This window comes from Aulonocara sp. 'chitande type north' Nkhata Bay, linkage group LG17 (assembly GCF_057382095.1).
Source record: "Aulonocara sp. 'chitande type north' Nkhata Bay isolate Kocher_YH1m ecotype deep benthic linkage group LG17, A_spYH_male_GT1.1, whole genome shotgun sequence".
Classification (NCBI taxonomy): domain Eukaryota; kingdom Metazoa; phylum Chordata; class Actinopteri; order Cichliformes; family Cichlidae; genus Aulonocara; species Aulonocara sp. 'chitande type north' Nkhata Bay.
Window position 1 is genome coordinate 24068952 of NC_141360.1, and position 18292 is coordinate 24087243.

Here is an 18292-nt window from a genome sequence, read left to right on the forward strand (position 1 = left end):
CCTCAGTGTTTTTTAAACCATGTACTCCATCTATGAGTAAGAACATGAATAAATTCCTTTCCAAATTTGTAGTTCTTTTTTCCAACTGTTTTTAGTACATATGTAACATTTCTTTACACACAAATGCAGGTATTCTTTTGCACCAAGACGTTAAAGAAATGCTAAGAAAAAATGAAAATACTACATTGCAACCTGTGTGTGTGTGTGTATATATATCTGTATCTATATAGATACAGATATATATGTGTATTCGTACCCTTTTTTCATCATCTAGTTTCCTGTGCCAGATCTTCTACTGATCGACTGAGGCAGACATGTAAAAAAAACATGAACTAAAGAATATTTCTGTATATAAACAGGACTTTAAATCTTTATCAACAGCTACTTTAGAGGAAATTCTTCAATAAACTGCAAGGCTCAACTCAGAGGACAAAACCCAACCTGTTATAAATAGTGTGACAGCAAACTTTCTCTTGTGTAAAGTTACAAATAGGAGTAATTATCCACAGGAGCTTTTATACATAATGAAGTTATAATTCGTCCTGTAGAAATTGTACACAGTAAATTTCCCAGTGTTAAATCAGCAGTGTTAAAGTGTATTTACTCTAATAGAGTCATTATAACGACAGCTGGAGCAAAACGCCTCCCAGTGTGGGCGCGGAGTTAAAAGACTGAGTGTCAATGTTACTCTAGATAGAAAGCTCCTCCCACCACAGACTCCTTTTCAAACCGAGAGAATTTTTCAGATGCCATTTTCTTTACATCAGTTACACGTAAGTTATTCATATTCACTTATTAAAACCAACAATTTGACATTTTAAACACAGGTAGCATGTTAAAATAAGGTTACATTCCTTTTGTCCATGTTTATTATATATTTCATTTTGTACCTGAAGCAAATGTGACACTGTCTGTATGCTAACGTAAGGTTGTTAATTAGTGTTGGCTAAGACTGTAAGGCTTGTTAATTTATTTCAGTGTGTAGTGGTGATTGTGTTGTGTTCTAGCATGTTTGAAATTCCATTAAATTAAACCCTCCATGTGTTGGGAGCTACATATTAACATTAGCTAGCTAACAGCATTTTGGCTAACCTTGGTGCACGGGCAATTCGCTTGTTATTGCTACATTTTAAATTATGTAAGGCAATCATTAACTAATTAATATTTTACACTAATGTTACATCTTTAACTTCTTTTTGGATACCTAGCTATAGAGGTCGTTTTCAGTAAGGTTATTGTCTTATTTCAATTCCGCTGTCTTTAGCGATTTTACAGTTACAGTGATTACAACCAGCAGGCAGTATAAACTTGATAAAGTATCCAAAATATCCAGGATTCAGTTTGTAATGTTTTCTTTTAGTAGTTTGAACTTAAGATGGCAGTGTTTGTATTTGTAGTGAGTTAACTTGATGTTAACTAATGATGGTATTGACACAAGTTACCTTTTTCCATTTTTCCAGAGGGGCCGATGGCGATATGGCAGCCTCGCTTCTGTCAGTCTGCATCAGGGCAGCTGTGGCTACAACTGTAGCTTGCCTCCACCAGTGTGTGAATGTGAGAGTGAATGAATAGTGGTATTGTAAAGCGCTTTGGGTGCCTTGAAAAGCGCTATATAAATCCAATCCATTATCATTATTTTGGTTAGCAGACTGTTCAGTATGTTAAACTAAAGATGAACAAAATACTGACTCCCTAGTGCTAAGTTAGATCAGACAAACGGTAAAAGTACTAGTAATTATTTTAGTTTTGTATTGAGGAATATATTTCATGTAGGTGAAATACTCATTTAGTACAGGGCTTAAAAACTACAGCCAAGGGGTTGACATACATACAGTGTAAGAAATAACAATGCAAGGCTGTTTTACTGGTATTTATGGGACTGGTTTAATATTCACATTTTCTGTTTACAGTAGTTCAATGAAGAGCACTGACTATAAGAAATTACTGTCTACAGGAAGCATGCTGCTTAAAGCAAAACTGGGAGGTGTGCAGAAATTTGCTAGAGTATCTGAGCCAAGCCTTAAGGAATTTTGATTGCCGGTAAGAAACCAACATGGTATAAAAAAGGTGTTCAATGTGCTTTAAGTTCTTTTTGTTATTTAGTCTCTTCAAACTGCATTTTATGATTAATTGAAAATGATCTACGTTTTGGAATCATCTTAGCTACGAATGTATATTTAGTGGAAAAACTGTATAATGTGAGTGTAACTCCTAATCTACCACTTATCAAGCATGTTACTGGTGCTTAATAATTTAGTTTTTATTTGTTTGAGTCACTTTTGAAAAAGCTAAGCAGAAGTTATTTGGAGACGAGAGTGACTGCCGTTGGTTGAAAAGAGAGGTAAAAAAAAAACTTCAGTGGTGTTGCACACCATTTTATATTATTTTTTAAGATAAGATAAGATAAGATAAGATAGAACTTTATTAATCCCTCGGGTGGGTTCCTCTGGGAAATTCGACTTCCAAAAAGCACAGCAACGACCGAAGTTACAGTTACAGAATTGTTATATATATATATATATATATATATATATATATATATATATATATATATATATATATATATATATATATATATATATATATATATATATATACACACATATATAAATACAGAGACAAATATAAATAAAATATACAAAGGGGATAAATAGAATAAATAGGAATAAAAAATAAAAATACAAGTGAATTGCACATTTCAAGTATTGAGTCTATTGCACTGTTGACTATTTACAAAAAGTATTGCACAAGGTATTGCACAGTGAGGTGAAGAGGCACTACAGCTTAGTTGTTCCCCCCTCCTTTGTCCTCCTGTTTCCCCTCCCTCTCCCCTCCAGAGAGGAGTTAAACAGTTTGATGGCGTGTGGGACAAAGGAGTTTTTAAGTCTGTTAGTTCTTGTCTTGGGGAGAAGCAACCTGTCACTGAACAGACTCTTCTGATTGTTTATGGCCGTGTGCAGAGGATGCCCAGCATTGTTCATAATGTCCATCAGTTTCTTTAATGTCCTTTTCTCTGCCACTGTCACCAGAGTGTCCAGCTTCATGCCGACCACAGAGCTAGCCCTCCTGATCAGTTTCTCCAGCCTGGATGAGTCCCTCTTTGCTGTGCTGCTCCCCCAGCACACCACAGCATAGAAAAGTACTCCAGCAACCACCGACTGGTAAAACATCCTCAGGAGCTTCCTGCAGATGTTAAAAGACCTCAGCCTCCTGAGGAAGTACAGTCGGCTTTGGGCTTTTTTATACAGGTGCTCTGTGTTGCATGACCAGTCCAGTTTATTGTCCACCCACAGCCCGAGGTACTTGTACTTGTTGACCACCTCCACCTCCTCCCCCTCTATCTGAACCGGCAGTGGACGTTCTCTGGACCTCCCGAAGTCCACAACCAGTTCCTTAGTCTTTGAGGTGTTGAGTTGCAGGTGGTTTGTGTGACTCCATGCGACAAAAGTCATTATTTTAAAGTCATTATTCAATACGTTGTTATTGTTAACCCTTTAAAGCGTCAGAGCTGCACGCTCCATTTTGTGTAACTATTTTTAAATCCCTGTAGAACCTGAACCGTGTAAGCTAGCGCAATAATTTTTTTTGCATATGAAACCAGAGGAGTTGTACTTACATCTTATGCCATCAGCTTGTCCTCGGTCACGGTTTCCTTCCACATATAGCTTTGCAAAAACTGCATAAAAAGCGCTTGCAGCAACAAAAACATAATATTCCAGAAACACGCTTTGCCGATCCGATCAGCTGTTCGTAACACTTCCCACAGTGAAACAGACGTCAGCGCGAATTATAGCATGTCCGCCATTTCCTGCCCAAAACCGGAAGTGACGTCATTTTCGTGGAAAATGTAGTTTTTTACTTATAGGCCTTAAAAGCTTATACTGGTGTTTTTATGAGTCACGTTTGACTTTTCTGAATAGTTTCTGCTTAGAACTCGAATTGCACTGCTGGAAATAGTTTATTTTGAGGCACCTGCTGTTTTCTTTGCAAATTTGCATTATAGGATTGTTTTTTCGTTTTTCCTGCAGTATATAAAAATTGATGTATCTCCAAAATAAAACTATGAAGACACTCAAAATAAATTTCCTGTTGTTGTAAACTATTTTTTGCAACTTTTTTGTATTTAAAGTTTTGAGGGATAAACCTCTTAAATTTCTCCAAGTAGAAATGTATGTAAAAAACAAACAAAAATGATTTTCAATTTTTTTGTAGTTTATTGCACTTTTTTGCAATTAATGTAGTTACTATGGATTTAATGCATACATATTATTAAAATATGGGCTATAACAGTTGTATAGCAACTTGAAATGCTCCCACAAATGGCACTACAACATGTAAAAAAAATAACATAAGCTCTGGCGGACTTGGTTCTATAGTAGGTCGTAAGGGTTAAATAAATATCGTCAAATAATCGAGATCTCAATTTCAGTGAAAATAATCGTGATTATCATTTTTGCCATAATCGAGCAGCCCTAATGTCATGTAATCTTTTTGTTTACTCAAACTTGTGTGCTTGTTTCCAGCATTTGCAAAGTTTGGTGTGCCAGCTGTAACAAAAGGAGTGAAAGTTTTTGATAGTTCAGGGACTGAGTTGGATGATGATATATTTGAGGATATAGTAACAGATCCCTCAACTGGGGTATTAACCATCAAATATGAAAAAGGTTTGTTTGAGTGATGTGTGTTTCACTGGATGTCATTTTTTTAGTATCATTATTACATTGTTTATTAAAAAGAGTTTATAAAATGTGTCTATAGAGCAGGGGTCACCAACCTTTTTGAAAGTGAGAGCTACTTCTTGGGTACCGATTAATGTGAAGGGCTACCAGTTTGACACACACTTCTCAAATAACAAATTTCCTCAGTTTAACTTAATTATGTGTTATCATTAATAATTAATGATATTCATCTATGTACGGACACTAATTATGTTAATTATTTTTCACCATAATTATAAAGAATGCAAGTAGGAAACAAGGTAGGAAACATAAATATCAATATGCAACGCTTTATTTCTATATATCTCTGCAAGTATTTACATTTTGAAGTGATCACTTCTACAACATTTTCACTTACCACTAACAAATTTTAACAAATCATGCACTGTTACATACATTATTTTTGTATGTATGTAACATACAAAAAATCAACTTTCAAATTTTACAGAACTTTTCACCAAATTGGCAGCATTTTAAAGCAAATTGCCACTGAGAACATCTAATATGGCTTTCTTTGTCTGTTAGTGGGAAACCTGGCATTGCATGCTGTTCACCAGTGTGTTGTAATCTGGGGTATAACTTGACACTGCAACTCTGAGTGAGTCTTGCAGATGTGCATCGGAGAGGCGTGTTCTGTGTTTGTTCTTGATGAAGTTCATGTCAGAAAAGGCTGATTCACAAAGATAGGTTGAACCAAACAGGCTGGCAACCTTCATAGCTGCTGTGCAAACACCACTGTACTTTTCTGTGTCAACAAGGCACCAAAAGTTTGGTGCACCCTGATAGGCTTTGAGGTGGACGTCATTTTGCAATGTTACAATTTCGATTTCCACCTGTCCAGCATCCAAGCTGAACATTGAACTTAGTTGCTCAGCAATGCATGTTGTGTCCACATTCATGAAAGGATTGGAAACAAATGAGACGCATGGCTCAAGCTGATCAAGGTCACAAAACCTGTTCTCAAACTCTTGACCAAGTCAGTTTATGACTTGAGTGTACTTTTCTGCAACTTTGTCAAAAGTCTCAGATGCAGAAGCATTGTCTTTCAGCACCATCTGCACAGAAAGAAAGTGCAGCACCTTTTTTCTCTGTAAATGCACAGAGAAGATGCTCATCTGGGCTTTAAATCCATTTAAAGCACTTATCATGTCAGCAACAGTCTTACCTTTGCCTTGCAGCTCACAGTTCAAATGGTTCAGTTTCCCAGTAATGTCTGTTAAAAACGCAAGGTCAAGTGTCCACTCAGTGTCCTCCAGCAGAGATGTGTCTTCCCCTTTGGATTGCATGAACTCCTGGATTTCACCCAAAAGTGACAAAAAACGAAGCAAAATCCGTCCCCTGCTGAGCCATCGGATTTCCGTATGTAGTAGCAAGTCACCATATTCAGCTGACAGCTCCTCCAATAGCACCTTGAATGTTCTGTGCTGTTTAGCTCTGGAGCGGATGCTGTTTATGATCTTCACGACGGGAGTCATGACATGCTCGAAGCCGATCACCTTTGCGCATAACGCCTGCTGGTGAATGATGCAGTGGTAATGCATGAAGTTTGGGAACTCTGTGTCACCTTTACAGTGAGCAATGAATCCCGTATGTCGGCCGATCATAGCAGGAGCCCCGTCGGTAGTCACTGATACCAGCTTTTCCAACGGTACCTTTTTCTTCGCGAAAAACTCCTTCACCGCGTTATAGATGTCAACTCCCTTCGTTGTTGTCTTTAGCGGCAGTAGTGTCAGAAGTTCTTCTTTTGTGGAGAAACCATCAAATACCATCCGGATAAAGACCATCAGCTGTGCTGTACTGCTGCTGTCGATGGACTCGTCACACTGGATGCTAAACCAACTGCACTTTGCCAGATCCTGATCCAACTGATTGGCCAAGTTCCCGGACATAGCCGACACTCTTCTAACAATTGTAGTTGCCCCCAGCTGGACATCAGAGAGAGTGGAGATTACATCGTTTCCATATTTCTCGTCTTTAAGCACAGTTTTTGCAATTATCATCATTGCTTCTTTGAAAACCTCCCCGTCTAAAAATGCCTTCTTTTTCTTAATCATGAAATGTGTAGCTCTAAATGAGGCTTCGGTTGCTTTTTGAGAGTTTTTCACCGGTCTCGTGAAAAAAGACTGCTGTTTGCTCAAACCTGCCTTTAATTCGCGGGCCTTTTCCGCTCGCAGTGTGCTGCCCTTTGGGTAGTTAGCATGGTAGCTTGTGTGACACGTTCGGAAATGTCTCTCCACCTTGTGCCGCTTTGCCGTTGCCACAGTTGCCCCGCAAATGAGACACACGCATGAATCTTTCACAGTGGTAAAAAAAAAACTCTTCCTCCCATTCACTGTGAAAATTATGTTTTCTTCCTTTTTTCCGCCATGTTTTCCTCATCTCCTCACCTTTGCCTTTGCTGGTCTTCACGGCAACTGTTTCCGTGGAGACCAGCTAGCACTAAATATTAGATCATGATCTAATATTTAATAATAAACTTTTTTTTAATATATTATCTCTAACAAATTAACACCAATGCAATTGTGAAGAAAAAATAAAAATAGATGCAGCTTACTGGTAAGTTGTTATGGTGAGCTATTTTTAGAACAGGCCCGCGGGCGACTCATGTGGTCCTTGCGGGCGACCTGGTGCCCGCGGGCACCGTGTTGGTGACCCCTGCTATAGAGGGACCATGTAAACTCATTTGTTTTGCTCCTGTTTTTGAGGTCTGGAAACAGCTGCTGCAGAAGTGTCTCCTGAGCAGTCCCAGTTATCATTGCCACATTCATCAGATTCACAGGATATGGTCATCCTTTCAGACAGCCCTTTGAGGAAACATCAGAAGCTGGATGCAGAAGTTAAGCAAGTAAGAGTTAGCAGATTTCCACATTCTTCTAACAGTGTCATTTTTGTTTGTAGTTTAAGTGCTCTGAACTGCAGTGGTTATATCAACATGTAGAATGTTTTTTTTTATTGTGTTTTCCAGTTGGTGGAATCGATTTTCACCAGCAAACCTGGTGGAGAACGTATAATAAATGAATACAATCGGACCAAGTCCCTGGTGGATGAAACCAGAAGAAAAACATACTGGTCAACATACTTGACAGACTTGACAGAAAAAAATGGGTAATTTATTTCTGGCCCTGTGATTTTACTATCATTTTCAAATTATTTTAAATCTCTATGAATTCCAGGGAAGCTGACTAGTTCTTTTCCTTTTGATCTTGCAGTACATCACCACCACGACAGGTAAAAGAAATGTATGCCAGAGGAATTGTAACCTTTTTCTCTTACCTCAGTGGCCTGTACTCCAAAAATGGCTGTGTAGGTAGCCCATAGTAATAACTGATACAACCAAAATCACGTTTAAACATTTTAAATCCTGCTAAAATGTATGTTCTTATCAACTCTTCATTGTTACATAACTTATTTTGTTTATTCATTTATCAGTGTCTGTACATGTCACTCTCCAAGGAACATTATTATGATGGCGAGGGTAGCACCGGGTACTTGGCCTGGAGGATTAAAGCCATACAGAGATGCACTGCTAAAGGGAGGCGATTATCATCTGGAGGTAACATTTATAATTCAGTGGAAATACATAATACAGTTCCACATTGTGGTTCTTTATTAATAATGGTTATTAAATGTTGTTATTAGTTTTGATAAAGCTGTATTTCATATTGTCTAGCACCAGGAGATGGATCATCGAGTGAAGACCAGTGTGGTGGACCAACTGTCAGACGAGAGTTGCAGTTTGTTACAGAGAAGTTACTGAGTGAGGATGAGTGCAAGGAAGCAATCTCTCTGATGAAACATTCAGCTGATGAAGACACAGTCAAGAAGAAGATGAAGTTGACATTTGTTTATCGACACAACATGGTCCTTGGCCTCCTGCTGTCAAGCAACATACTGTCTGTTTTTCCACGTTTCAAAGATATCAAAGGCTTGGTGAATATTTGTCATTACTTTGACAATGTAAACACACTTTAATATTTTGTAGATAGCAGATATAATTCTCTATCCCTGTTACAGATCGAACAGGATTTTGTACTGATGTTTGGTGAGGATGTATCAGGCAGGTTGCTGGAGAGGTGGCCAACAACATTCAAAAGAAAGATTATCCAACAAGGCAGAAAGCTTCCTTCTACCAGTGACCTGGAAGAACTCTTGCTGGCAGCTGACTCACCTGAGGATGTCACTGAAGTTAATTGGTGAGCTGTTGTTTCTTTGATTAGCACATTCATAGCATATATAATGTTTGTCACAGAACAGTTATCCTTTTTGTCTTTTGGGTCTACTCAAACATTTTATCAATGCATTGAAATATGTTGTTGATGATGACTCAACTTTATTAAAAACAAATAATTTTTGCAGGCTGGGACAGTGACCTCTCAGCAATTCTATTGCTATTACATCTGATTCCACCATCTGGTCAGGGTCGGAAGAGACCAGGAAAGGTGTCAGCTTCTCAAGCAGAAAGGCGTCTTGTGGTCTTCAAGAAGGTTTGTGTTTCTTTTCTATTTTTATGTTATGAATTACCAGTTTAAGAAACACTTGATTCTTATTGCCTGTCTGTATTTGTCTTTTCAGACTGGAACAAATATCCAAGAGCACCTTGATTCCATCACTACCAGCACTCAACCCTACCTCCTGGCTGTTGGGGTGAAAAAGAATGACATCCACCGGTTCTTCATTATTCTTGACAAGAATGCCATGCCATGCAAGTCTACCTCTTCACTTGGTACTGTTGATGAACTGTTTAAAGCACATTTTGTGTTTGGCACATCTTACAAACACTATGCTTCACAACATGTACATGTTCATCCAGACCACAGGTTTTAGAAAATATTTAAATACCAAACACCTTAACTATTTTGACCAGCAGGCTGACACTGATGTTAATCTACAGCCTGATGTGGCAGTTAAAGAAGTTAGCACTACAGGGGAGGTGATGTCAACTAATGTAGAAGAAACACCCACAACATCTGAAAAGGTCAAATAAGAGCACTTTGGATAGGTGTGCCTCTGCTGTTGCACAGCTCAGGGCAGCTGGATTAAGCCAATCTACTGTGAGTAGTTTTGTCTCCTCAATGGAGGAAGTGTTTTTTGAGATTCATACTCAGGCTAAAGATGCAGCCTTACAGAGTGTACCTTTACAGTACACCACAAGTAAAAATAAATATAATAGTAATAAAATAAAGCATTGGGAGTCCTTTAGCCTGGAAAGATTAGCTTTAGGACCAGGAAAGATGGTGACACTTGGAGAGCTGGAAGAAGGTCCAGAATTTGCTTGGAGGTGTGTTGTCTACCAGTTTGTTTTCAGCTAAGTGGATAATAACACACAGTACAGAGTACCGCCCTGACTTTATCATCTGTACAGATGTAGTGTCTGAGATTCTGCTTTTTTGTAAGATCAAAAGTATTGTTGTGAAAGATGACATTGTGTTGCTCTGCGGAAAACTGATGGAAACCCTGTGTTTTGATGACCATCATCATGCATTTAGGGTCAGACTGCATCCCAATATGGTGCTGAAGGTGTTGAACATAAATGAGCTGTGTTGCTTCTTCAAATCAAGTATGGCATTTCAGATTCCTCCCTGTATATTGCCGTTTTATGCCGAACTAAATTCATTGTTTTAAAGTGTTTTATACACTACATGAGATGTTTTTATATTTTGAGCCTGACATAAAAATAAAGCTGTTAAATGTATTATCTAGTTGTGGTTTTTGCTCACTTGTTTTATATGTAAAAGCATTATTAAAAACCAGGTTTTCATGCTGCAAAACAGTGAATTGAGTGTAAAGGTAACACTACAGGAAGAGTTTTAGTAACATTACTTGGTGTAAAATTAATTACAAATTTTACTCTATGAGAGCTAATTTTTCACTAGAGATTAGTGTATGAATAACACAGTATAGAGTAACATGACACTACTAGTAGTGTTAAGTTGATTTAACACTATGCGGTGTTACTCAGTGTTAAATTTTTACTCTATTTAGAGTTAAATTTACTCTAAAATTTTAACACTATAGAAAGAGTTGATTTAACACCAATTCTGAATGGCACCAAATAGACTCGGAAACAGTGTTAAATTTAACTCTTTAAGTGTTAGTTTGACACTGCAAATTTTACTGTGTACATTTAAGCTATATAGTTCCCTCTGTGATAACTCTGCTATGAATGCCTCTTATTAACTTTTATGCTTTTACAACCCACTATGAGCAAACACTCAGCAACAGTGGGAAGGAAAAACTCCCTTCTTGAAGGAAAAAACCTCTGGTAGAACCAGGAAATCTGTCTAAACTAGTTGGGGGTTAGAGCAACAGATGCAAGTCTTCAGATCATTTGCAGTGTGACTGTCTTTGTGCACACTTTAACCTGATTCAGTTTTCTTATTTGTCAAAATGCACCATGGGTAAAAACAAAACAACAAAACAAAACAAAATAGTAATGAAGGAGAATCCTCAGCAAAGATGAATTAAACAAGTTTTATTTTGATCAAATTTTACTTTAAGTAAAACACATCTTTATTTGATGACATTGAAGTCATCAAATAAAGACAGTTTTGATGGAGCTCCTGACCCAGCCCAAGCTCTCTATGAAGACGAGGAAAAACTCCCCAGGGGGCCAGATCGATGGGAAGAAACCTCGGGAAAGCCCATTCAAAGAGAGATCCCCTTTCCTGGGATGGCTGGGGGGGTTACAGGAACTCCAAAAAAGCTAAATTTTTATTTATTTTCTTTTTAAGATTGACCCACTCTATCTATTCCTGTCCAACAGAAAAAAGAAAGGAAGTTACTACAATGTATCACACTTACATGATAAGGTGTGAATTGTGTGTTTGTGTGTGTTATCTTAGCCAGGGGTGAAGCTGGAGCTCCTCCAGTGTTGGGCGCTTCTCCGGGGCTAAAGCTAAACATGCGTCCAAGAAATTCCGGCATTCTTGAAAGAAAGAAAAGATCAAAAAGATGAAGATGATAGTTCTAGTGATCCAAGGCAGCAGTGAATCTGGAAGTGTGAAGTTTTCTTACCTGTGGACAGACGCTTTTTGATGCTCAGTTGCTTTGTGAGGAACCTCGCGGTACTAAAGTATCGTGCATGAAGCGCTTCATACAACACCACTCCCATTTGCCACACCGTGGTGGGTCCACACCTGTAGCAGCTCCTAATGTACCACTCGGGAGGGATGTGAAGAGGAGTGCCTAACAAACAGACACAATTACAATTTCTTCTAAAACAAAAGACACAAATTGTTACATCTGTGAAAAGCAAGAGCAGAATATGTTACCATAGAAGATGCGATACAGAGATCGCTGTTTAACAAAGCAGCTCAGTCCAAAGTCAATGATGCGAACTCGAGGCACATCTGAGCCGGTCTCAATCAGAATGTTTTGTCCCTTGATGTCCCGATGAAAGATGTGTTTCTCCTCAAGTTCCTTTACAGCATCAACTAGTTGCTTCAGAATGACCTGGAAAAGATGAAAAACACAATAATGAGTTAATGCTTTTCTGCCTTGATTGAATGCTGTACAGTCTAAGGCTCTTCCAGTCAACCTACCTTGGCCGTGTCCTCTGTTAAAGTTCTTCCATTTTCTGCTTTGTATTTTTGCAGGTCCACAGCGGGGACAGGTCTCTCCAGCACCAGGATCAGCTCTTTGCCAAGGTCGAACCACTCCAGCAAGGACACAGGTGCTGATATTCCCACTGACCCTTCTGCTTCACCTGCAAGTTTAAGCATAATGGCCACTTCCACCGAGAGCATCTTCCCATTTTCATCCTGAAATATTACAACAAAGTGGATGATGAGGAACGCCGCATTCAATCCAGTAATGTGAAACTAATTCAAGTGTTGGACGCTTACCGCCACTTTGCAGTAGACTTTATTTTTGGGAATGTGTTTGATGGCAACCTAGAAGACACAGAGCATTGGTGAGCATTTCCTCAGTATGACATAATGAAAGGTGGAAACACAGCAGACGTCTCAGTTTACGATATTATCCATTATCTGCGTCACTGCCTGTCTTACTACCATCATCTGAACACTTACTGGAAAACGATCTTCTATCCGGTAGCCAGCAAACACTGCTCCGCAGCCTCCTTCTCCGAGCTGGTGCTCCTCCACATATCTGGCTTGGAATTCACCTGAACAGACAAAACAGCAAATCTGGTTTTATTACAGCTGTGACACAAATTACTCTCCTCTGTAGCCTAAATGTTCCTTCTGCCCTTCCCCTGAATATAAAACCCAAGCTGCTTGCTACTTACGTTTTTGGTCTGCCACTGATTTTTTGCCCTGGTCCACATTCCTTTTTTTTTTCTTGAGTGGCTCTCTGTTGTCTCCCGCGGCCTTTCTTTTGCCATTTTTTGCGCACTCCTGTTTGTTGTTCAAGTCTGGAGATGTGGAAAACACCAAAAGCACATCAGCTCACTGGATGATAGACACAAACACTAAACACCAATATCTTAAACCTAGCAACCACACTTAATCTACCCCCTTATTCAACTAATTAGCCTACCTTTACCAGAGTCCAACGAGAAGGATGCTTGCTCCTCGTCACCGCTCATATGGTCGAGAAGTTTAGCCTTCTTTGCTTTCTTTGTTGTGCCCTCTTCATCTTGCACAACCTTGCGCTTCACTCCTTTGACCACATCTGAGCTGGTGGAAGGACCAGCCTGCTCAGCGACCCTCCTCCTTTTTATTGGGGTCTTCTTTTCAGGACTGGCCTTTCTTTTAGCAGTCCTGCTCTTACAATCTATAAACGACGACAACAACACAGTGGTGAAAAAGAGTCCCCGACATCAGGACTGGAAGCAGTTTGATGGCAAAGAATTTGAAATTGCTTTTGCTTAAATTATCACAAGTTTATTCTTGGGATAAAAAAAACTGACCAGTGCGAATTGATACTAGGTTCACTAAGTCTTAGATCTTGATGACACTTGTTGGTCTGTTTTTACTGTTGAGTCCAAGAATAAACTTATTACATTATTTTACCAAAAGACCGGTAACCTTTCTTTGATTAGACATCTTGTATTAAAGCTATTTTCAATCAAACATATGAATCAAATACTCTAAAAATGATTCACATAGTGTCAACATTTCTAGGATTTGGATTTTACCAGGATTTTATTTTATTATTTTACTTACCTTGATCTCCTGAATCTTTCTTATCAGCTGGAGTGGTCATTTTTCTTGTTTCCTTTTTCATTGTAATTTTGGAGAACTTTTAAAATCGAAAATGTAAACCGTAATGAGTTAAGATTGAGTTAATATTCCTTCAAATGTGCACCTTTCAAATGCTTGACTTTTCTAACTGAATTCTGTAAGTGAGCTTTATAAGTAAACTCTGGAAACTACGGCAACACAACATAGAATCTTGCCTTTCAGTGACTTCACTGACTGCCAGCAGTTCAAAGTAGTTTACAGAAAAACACTCTGGCAAACAAAGCCATAATATTTCATATAATTCAATCATTTCATATCAGTTAAACAGTTTCTTTCATTATCGTTCATCGTTTGCATAAAGACCTCATGTATGGATGACAGTATGAAGATTTGTGGTTGACCACACACTAATACAGGGAGTGCAGAATTATTAGGCAAGTTGTATTTTTGAGGAATAATTTTATTATTGAACAACAACCATGTTCTCAATGAACCCAAAAAACTCATTAATATCAAAGCTGAATGTTTTTGGAAGTAGTTTTTAGTTTGTTTTTAGTTTGAGCTATTTTAGGGGGATATCTGTGTGTGCAGGTGACTATTACTGTGCATAATTATTAGGCAACGTAACAAAAAACAAATAAATACCCATTTCAATTATTTATTTTTACCAGTGAAACCAATATAACATCTCCACATTCACAAATATACATTTCTGACATTCAAAAACAAAACAAAAACAAATCAGCGACCAATATAGCCACCTTTCTTTGCAAGGACACTCAAAAGCCTGCCATCCATGGATTCTGTCAGTGTTTTGATCTGTTCACCATCAACATTGCGTGCAGCAGCAACCACAGTCTCCCAGACACTGTTCAGAGAGGTGTACTGTTTTCCCTCCTTGTAAATCTCACATTTGATGATGGACCACAGGTTCTCAATGGGGTTCAGATCAGGTGAACAAGGTGGCCATGTCATTAGTTTTTCTTCTTTTATACCCTTTCTTGCCAGCCACGCTGTGGAGTACTTGGACGCGTGTGATGGAGCATTGTCCTGCATGGAAATCATGTTTTTCTTGAAGGATGCAGACTTCTTCCTGTACCACTGCTTGAAGAAGGTGTCTTCCAGAACTGGCAGTAGGACTGGGAGTTGAGCTTGACTCCATCCTCAACCCGAAAAGGCCCCACAAGCTCATCTTTGATGATACCAGCCCAAACCAGTACTCCACCTCCACCTTGCTGGCGTCTGAGTCGGACTGGAGCTCTCTGCCCTTTACCAATCCAGCCACGGGCCCATCCATGTGGCCCATCAAGACTCACTCTCATTTCATCAGTCCATAAAACCTTAGAAAAACCAGTCTTGAGATATTTCTTGGCCCAGTCTTGACGTTTCAGCTTGTGTGTCTTGTTCAGTGGTGGTCGTCTTTCAGCCTTTCTTACCTTGGCCATGTCTCTGAGTATTGCACACCTTGTGCATTTGAGCACTCCAGTGATGTTGCAGCTCTGAAATATGGCCAAACTGGTGGCAAGTGGCATCTTGGCAGCTGCACGCTTGACTTTTCTCAGTTCATGGGCAGTTATTTTGCGCCTTGGTTTTTCCACACGCTTCTTGCGACCCTGTTGACTATTTTGAATGAAACACTTGATTCTTCGATGATCACGCTTCAGAAGCTTTGCAATTTTGAGACTGCTGCATCCCTCTGCAAGATATCTCACTATTTTTGACTTTTCTGAGCCTGTCAAGTCCTTCTTTTGACCCATTTTGCCAAAGGAAAGGAAGTTGCCTAATAATTATGCACACCTGATATAGGGTGTTGATGTCATTAGACCACACCCCTTCTCATTACAGAGATGCACATCACCTAATATGCTTAATTGGTAGTAGGCTTTCGAGCCTATACAGCTTGGAGTGAGACAACATGCATGAAGAGGATGATGTGGACAAAATACTCATTTGCCTAATAATTCTGCACTCCCTGTAAACACGGTGTCAGCTACATTGTCATCTGATTTAAAGTATTTATTATGTACATTTAACTGTCATGGTACGGAGTCTGTGACCCAGTGTTTTGTGTTTGTTCATTTATATTCATTGATTATTCTTATGTATGATTTTGGTTCTCTTTATCGTTTTCTTCTTGTGTTATATTCTTAGGCTTTAGGTTTCTGTTACTTTGCCTTGCCCCTGTGTCCCACATGTCATGTCTAGTCACTCTTGTTTCCATGTTCCCCAATTTCTCCCCAGTCAGTTATGTCTCTGTGTCAACTCTGTGTCTTTGTAAAAGTCTCTTGTTTGCTGTTTTACTTTGATAGTCATGTGTGCTATGTTAGTGTCATGTCTGTGAAGGTTCTCAGTCATCTAGGTCATCGTAGTCTAAGGAGTTTGGAAAGAAAGCGTCTGGACTTGAAGTTGCTTGAAGATGTTTCACCTTCTCGGATGAAAAGAACTTAAACCTTGCTTGAACATCTTCAAGCAACTTAAAGAAGTCCAGACGTTTTCTTTCTAAGCTCCTTAGACTATGTTAGTGTTTTCAGTTTTCCTTCCCCATGTTCTTGTTGTTTGTGATTTCTCGCAGCTGTGCTCTCATCCTGTGTCTTATTCCCTCATTTATCCCTCTGTGTATTTAAGCCCATTGTTTTCCTCTGTTTGCTGTTGGGTTGTCTGTGTATCATCCATGACAATTAAACTAAATAGCAAATGCAACTACAATTTCAATGAGATTCATTCCTGGCATACTGCGGTGGCTGAAAGTAGACACCAAGCATTATCACTGTAACTGATGTAAATATTGGACTTGGAGGGGATTCATCTGATAGACTGATGCAAACATTACTGTGAGGAAAATTTTGAATCTCCCAATTTTCTTTTTTTCTGAAAGAAAGAAAGTTGGTTACTGTATCACATTTGTATGGCAAGATGTGAATTCAGTATGCATGTGTGTTTGTGTCAGAGAGGAGTTTATCTGAGCCAGGAGGTCCTCCAGCATTGGGTACTTCTCCAGGACTTTGTTAAAACTTGTTTTCAAGACGTCTAAAATGAAAGAAGGACAAGAGATATCGAGATGATAATTCCAGTGAGCCAAGCGATCACACTGATTTTCTGCAAAATTTTCTTTTTGAGAGTCACTCGGCTGGGCAGGGGGTATAACACATCTGCAATGCAGCAACATCTGCTCTCTGGGCCTGTGTGAGAGTGTTATCTCAATGGCGGGAATGAGGATGTTGGAATTTGGCATCTCAGGCACCAACTCTTTAAGTTATTTTCACTTTGTAGAAAGTTAAAGCACAGAAAAGAAAAACAGATACATTAGAGCGTGAGATACTTTGACCTGAGGTGCGCGCGTGCGTGTGACTGTGCACGCGTGCGCGGGTCTAGGCTTTCTATCGGATTCAATCAGGATATAAAGCGAAAAGGCACTACCGCAAAGACTGGTGTAAAAGCGCAAGGAAATTTATGCGGCGGAACGCGCGTATGCACAAAATGCAACACAAAAACTGACGCGCGTGGTTTTATTCGCGCGTCAAACGCGCTACACTGACGCGCGTTTCACGCGTTTTCGCGACGCAAATCTGCTTCCGAATTTTCGCGGGACCCGCAATCGCGCGTCATCGCGCCTTTCCATTGACTTTACATGTAAACCTGACGCTCTATTCGCATCCATCGCGTTCGGTGTGAACACACCGTAAGAGGCGGCTGGCTTGACCGCGGCTCACTTTACCGCGGTAGGAAACGCTGTGTGGTAAAGTCCTAAAAATGGAACATGTAATGATCACCGTGACGCAAACCGTAAATTTTATCTGAGATCAAGGTTTAAATCACCGTCAATTTCAGTCTTTTGTGTGGGAAATAGATTCAGAGTTTGCCGACATGCCATCATACAGAGGTCCGTTGGCTGAGTTGGGGAAAAATTCTCAATAGGGTTTTTGAACTCAGCAAGGAAATCTGTCAGTACATGGGCATGGCATGATGCGATGAAGGCATTTCAAGTGAAGCTATCACAAATGCACCAGTGCAACCTGCCTCACTTTCCCTGTTGCCAAGTAATGTTGAACCAAGTCAGCGCAACAGTGTTCACAAATGCGCACTTTGCTGATAAACGGAGCGCACTGAGTTCGCGTGGCGCTTTGGTGACTTTGAAGCACAAAATGAGAATTTCGAGCTGCTTCACAATCCATTTACAGTTGACGTGGAAACTGCACCTGTGCAGATTCAGATGGAGCTGCATTCTAATGGGACACTCAAGGGAAAGCACGACACTGAATGGTCTTCAGAGTTTATTAGTTCTATTCCTGAAGCAATGCCCCAGCTCTGTCTGCATGCGGCTCGAACCTTGTATATGTTTTCATTTATTTTTTCTGGGGTTTTGGCAGCATGTTCATATTTCTAACTTGCATAATTTTGACAGGATATATTTTTATGGAGAGCAAAATA

The 18292-nt window shown here is 39.4% G+C and overlaps 3 protein-coding genes across 8 annotated transcripts; 1 reads left to right on the forward strand and 2 right to left on the reverse strand.

Moving 5' to 3' along the window:
• The first annotated feature begins 707 nt into the window (after nt 1-707).
• Nucleotides 708-10404, forward strand: LOC147310106 (uncharacterized). 6 transcript variants are annotated; one of them, XR_015125766.1, is made up of 12 exons: nt 708-773; nt 1461-1554; nt 1955-2040; nt 4524-4664; nt 7424-7563; nt 7684-7823; nt 7928-8021; nt 8172-8271; nt 8389-8648; nt 8733-8911; nt 9075-9202; nt 9291-9422. XR_015125766.1 is itself a non-coding variant. In XM_086269576.1 (11 exons), the coding sequence occupies exons 4-11, from the start codon at nt 7501-7503 to the stop codon at nt 9540-9542; spliced, it is 1224 nt and encodes a 407-aa protein (XP_086125702.1). In that variant the 5' UTR covers nt 708-773; nt 1461-2040; nt 4524-4664; nt 7424-7500; the 3' UTR covers nt 9543-10404. The 6 variants fall into 6 exon arrangements, 1 of the variants encoding a protein (XP_086125702.1); XR_015125765.1 differs by having other exon boundaries at nt 1461-2040; XR_015125769.1 differs by having other exon boundaries at nt 1461-2040; nt 7928-7946.
• LOC147310107 (general transcription factor II-I repeat domain-containing protein 2B-like) lies at nt 5696-6718 on the reverse strand. The gene has a single exon (XM_086268280.1). It carries the CDS (start codon nt 6716-6718, stop codon nt 5696-5698), a length of 1023 nt encoding a protein of 340 aa, XP_086124406.1.
• A 1022-nt stretch (nt 10405-11426) lies between the features above and the next one.
• On the reverse strand, nt 11427-14118 carry LOC147310108 (serine/threonine-protein kinase pim-1-like). The gene is made up of 9 exons (XM_086269614.1): nt 13847-14118; nt 13218-13454; nt 12967-13092; nt 12749-12843; nt 12563-12610; nt 12260-12478; nt 11990-12170; nt 11733-11903; nt 11427-11643 (listed from the first exon to the last, which is right to left on the reverse strand). The coding sequence occupies exons 1-9, from the start codon at nt 13905-13907 to the stop codon at nt 11552-11554; spliced, it is 1230 nt and encodes a 409-aa protein (XP_086125740.1). The 5' UTR covers nt 13908-14118; the 3' UTR covers nt 11427-11551.
• Nucleotides 14119-18292: the final 4174 nt, after the last annotated feature.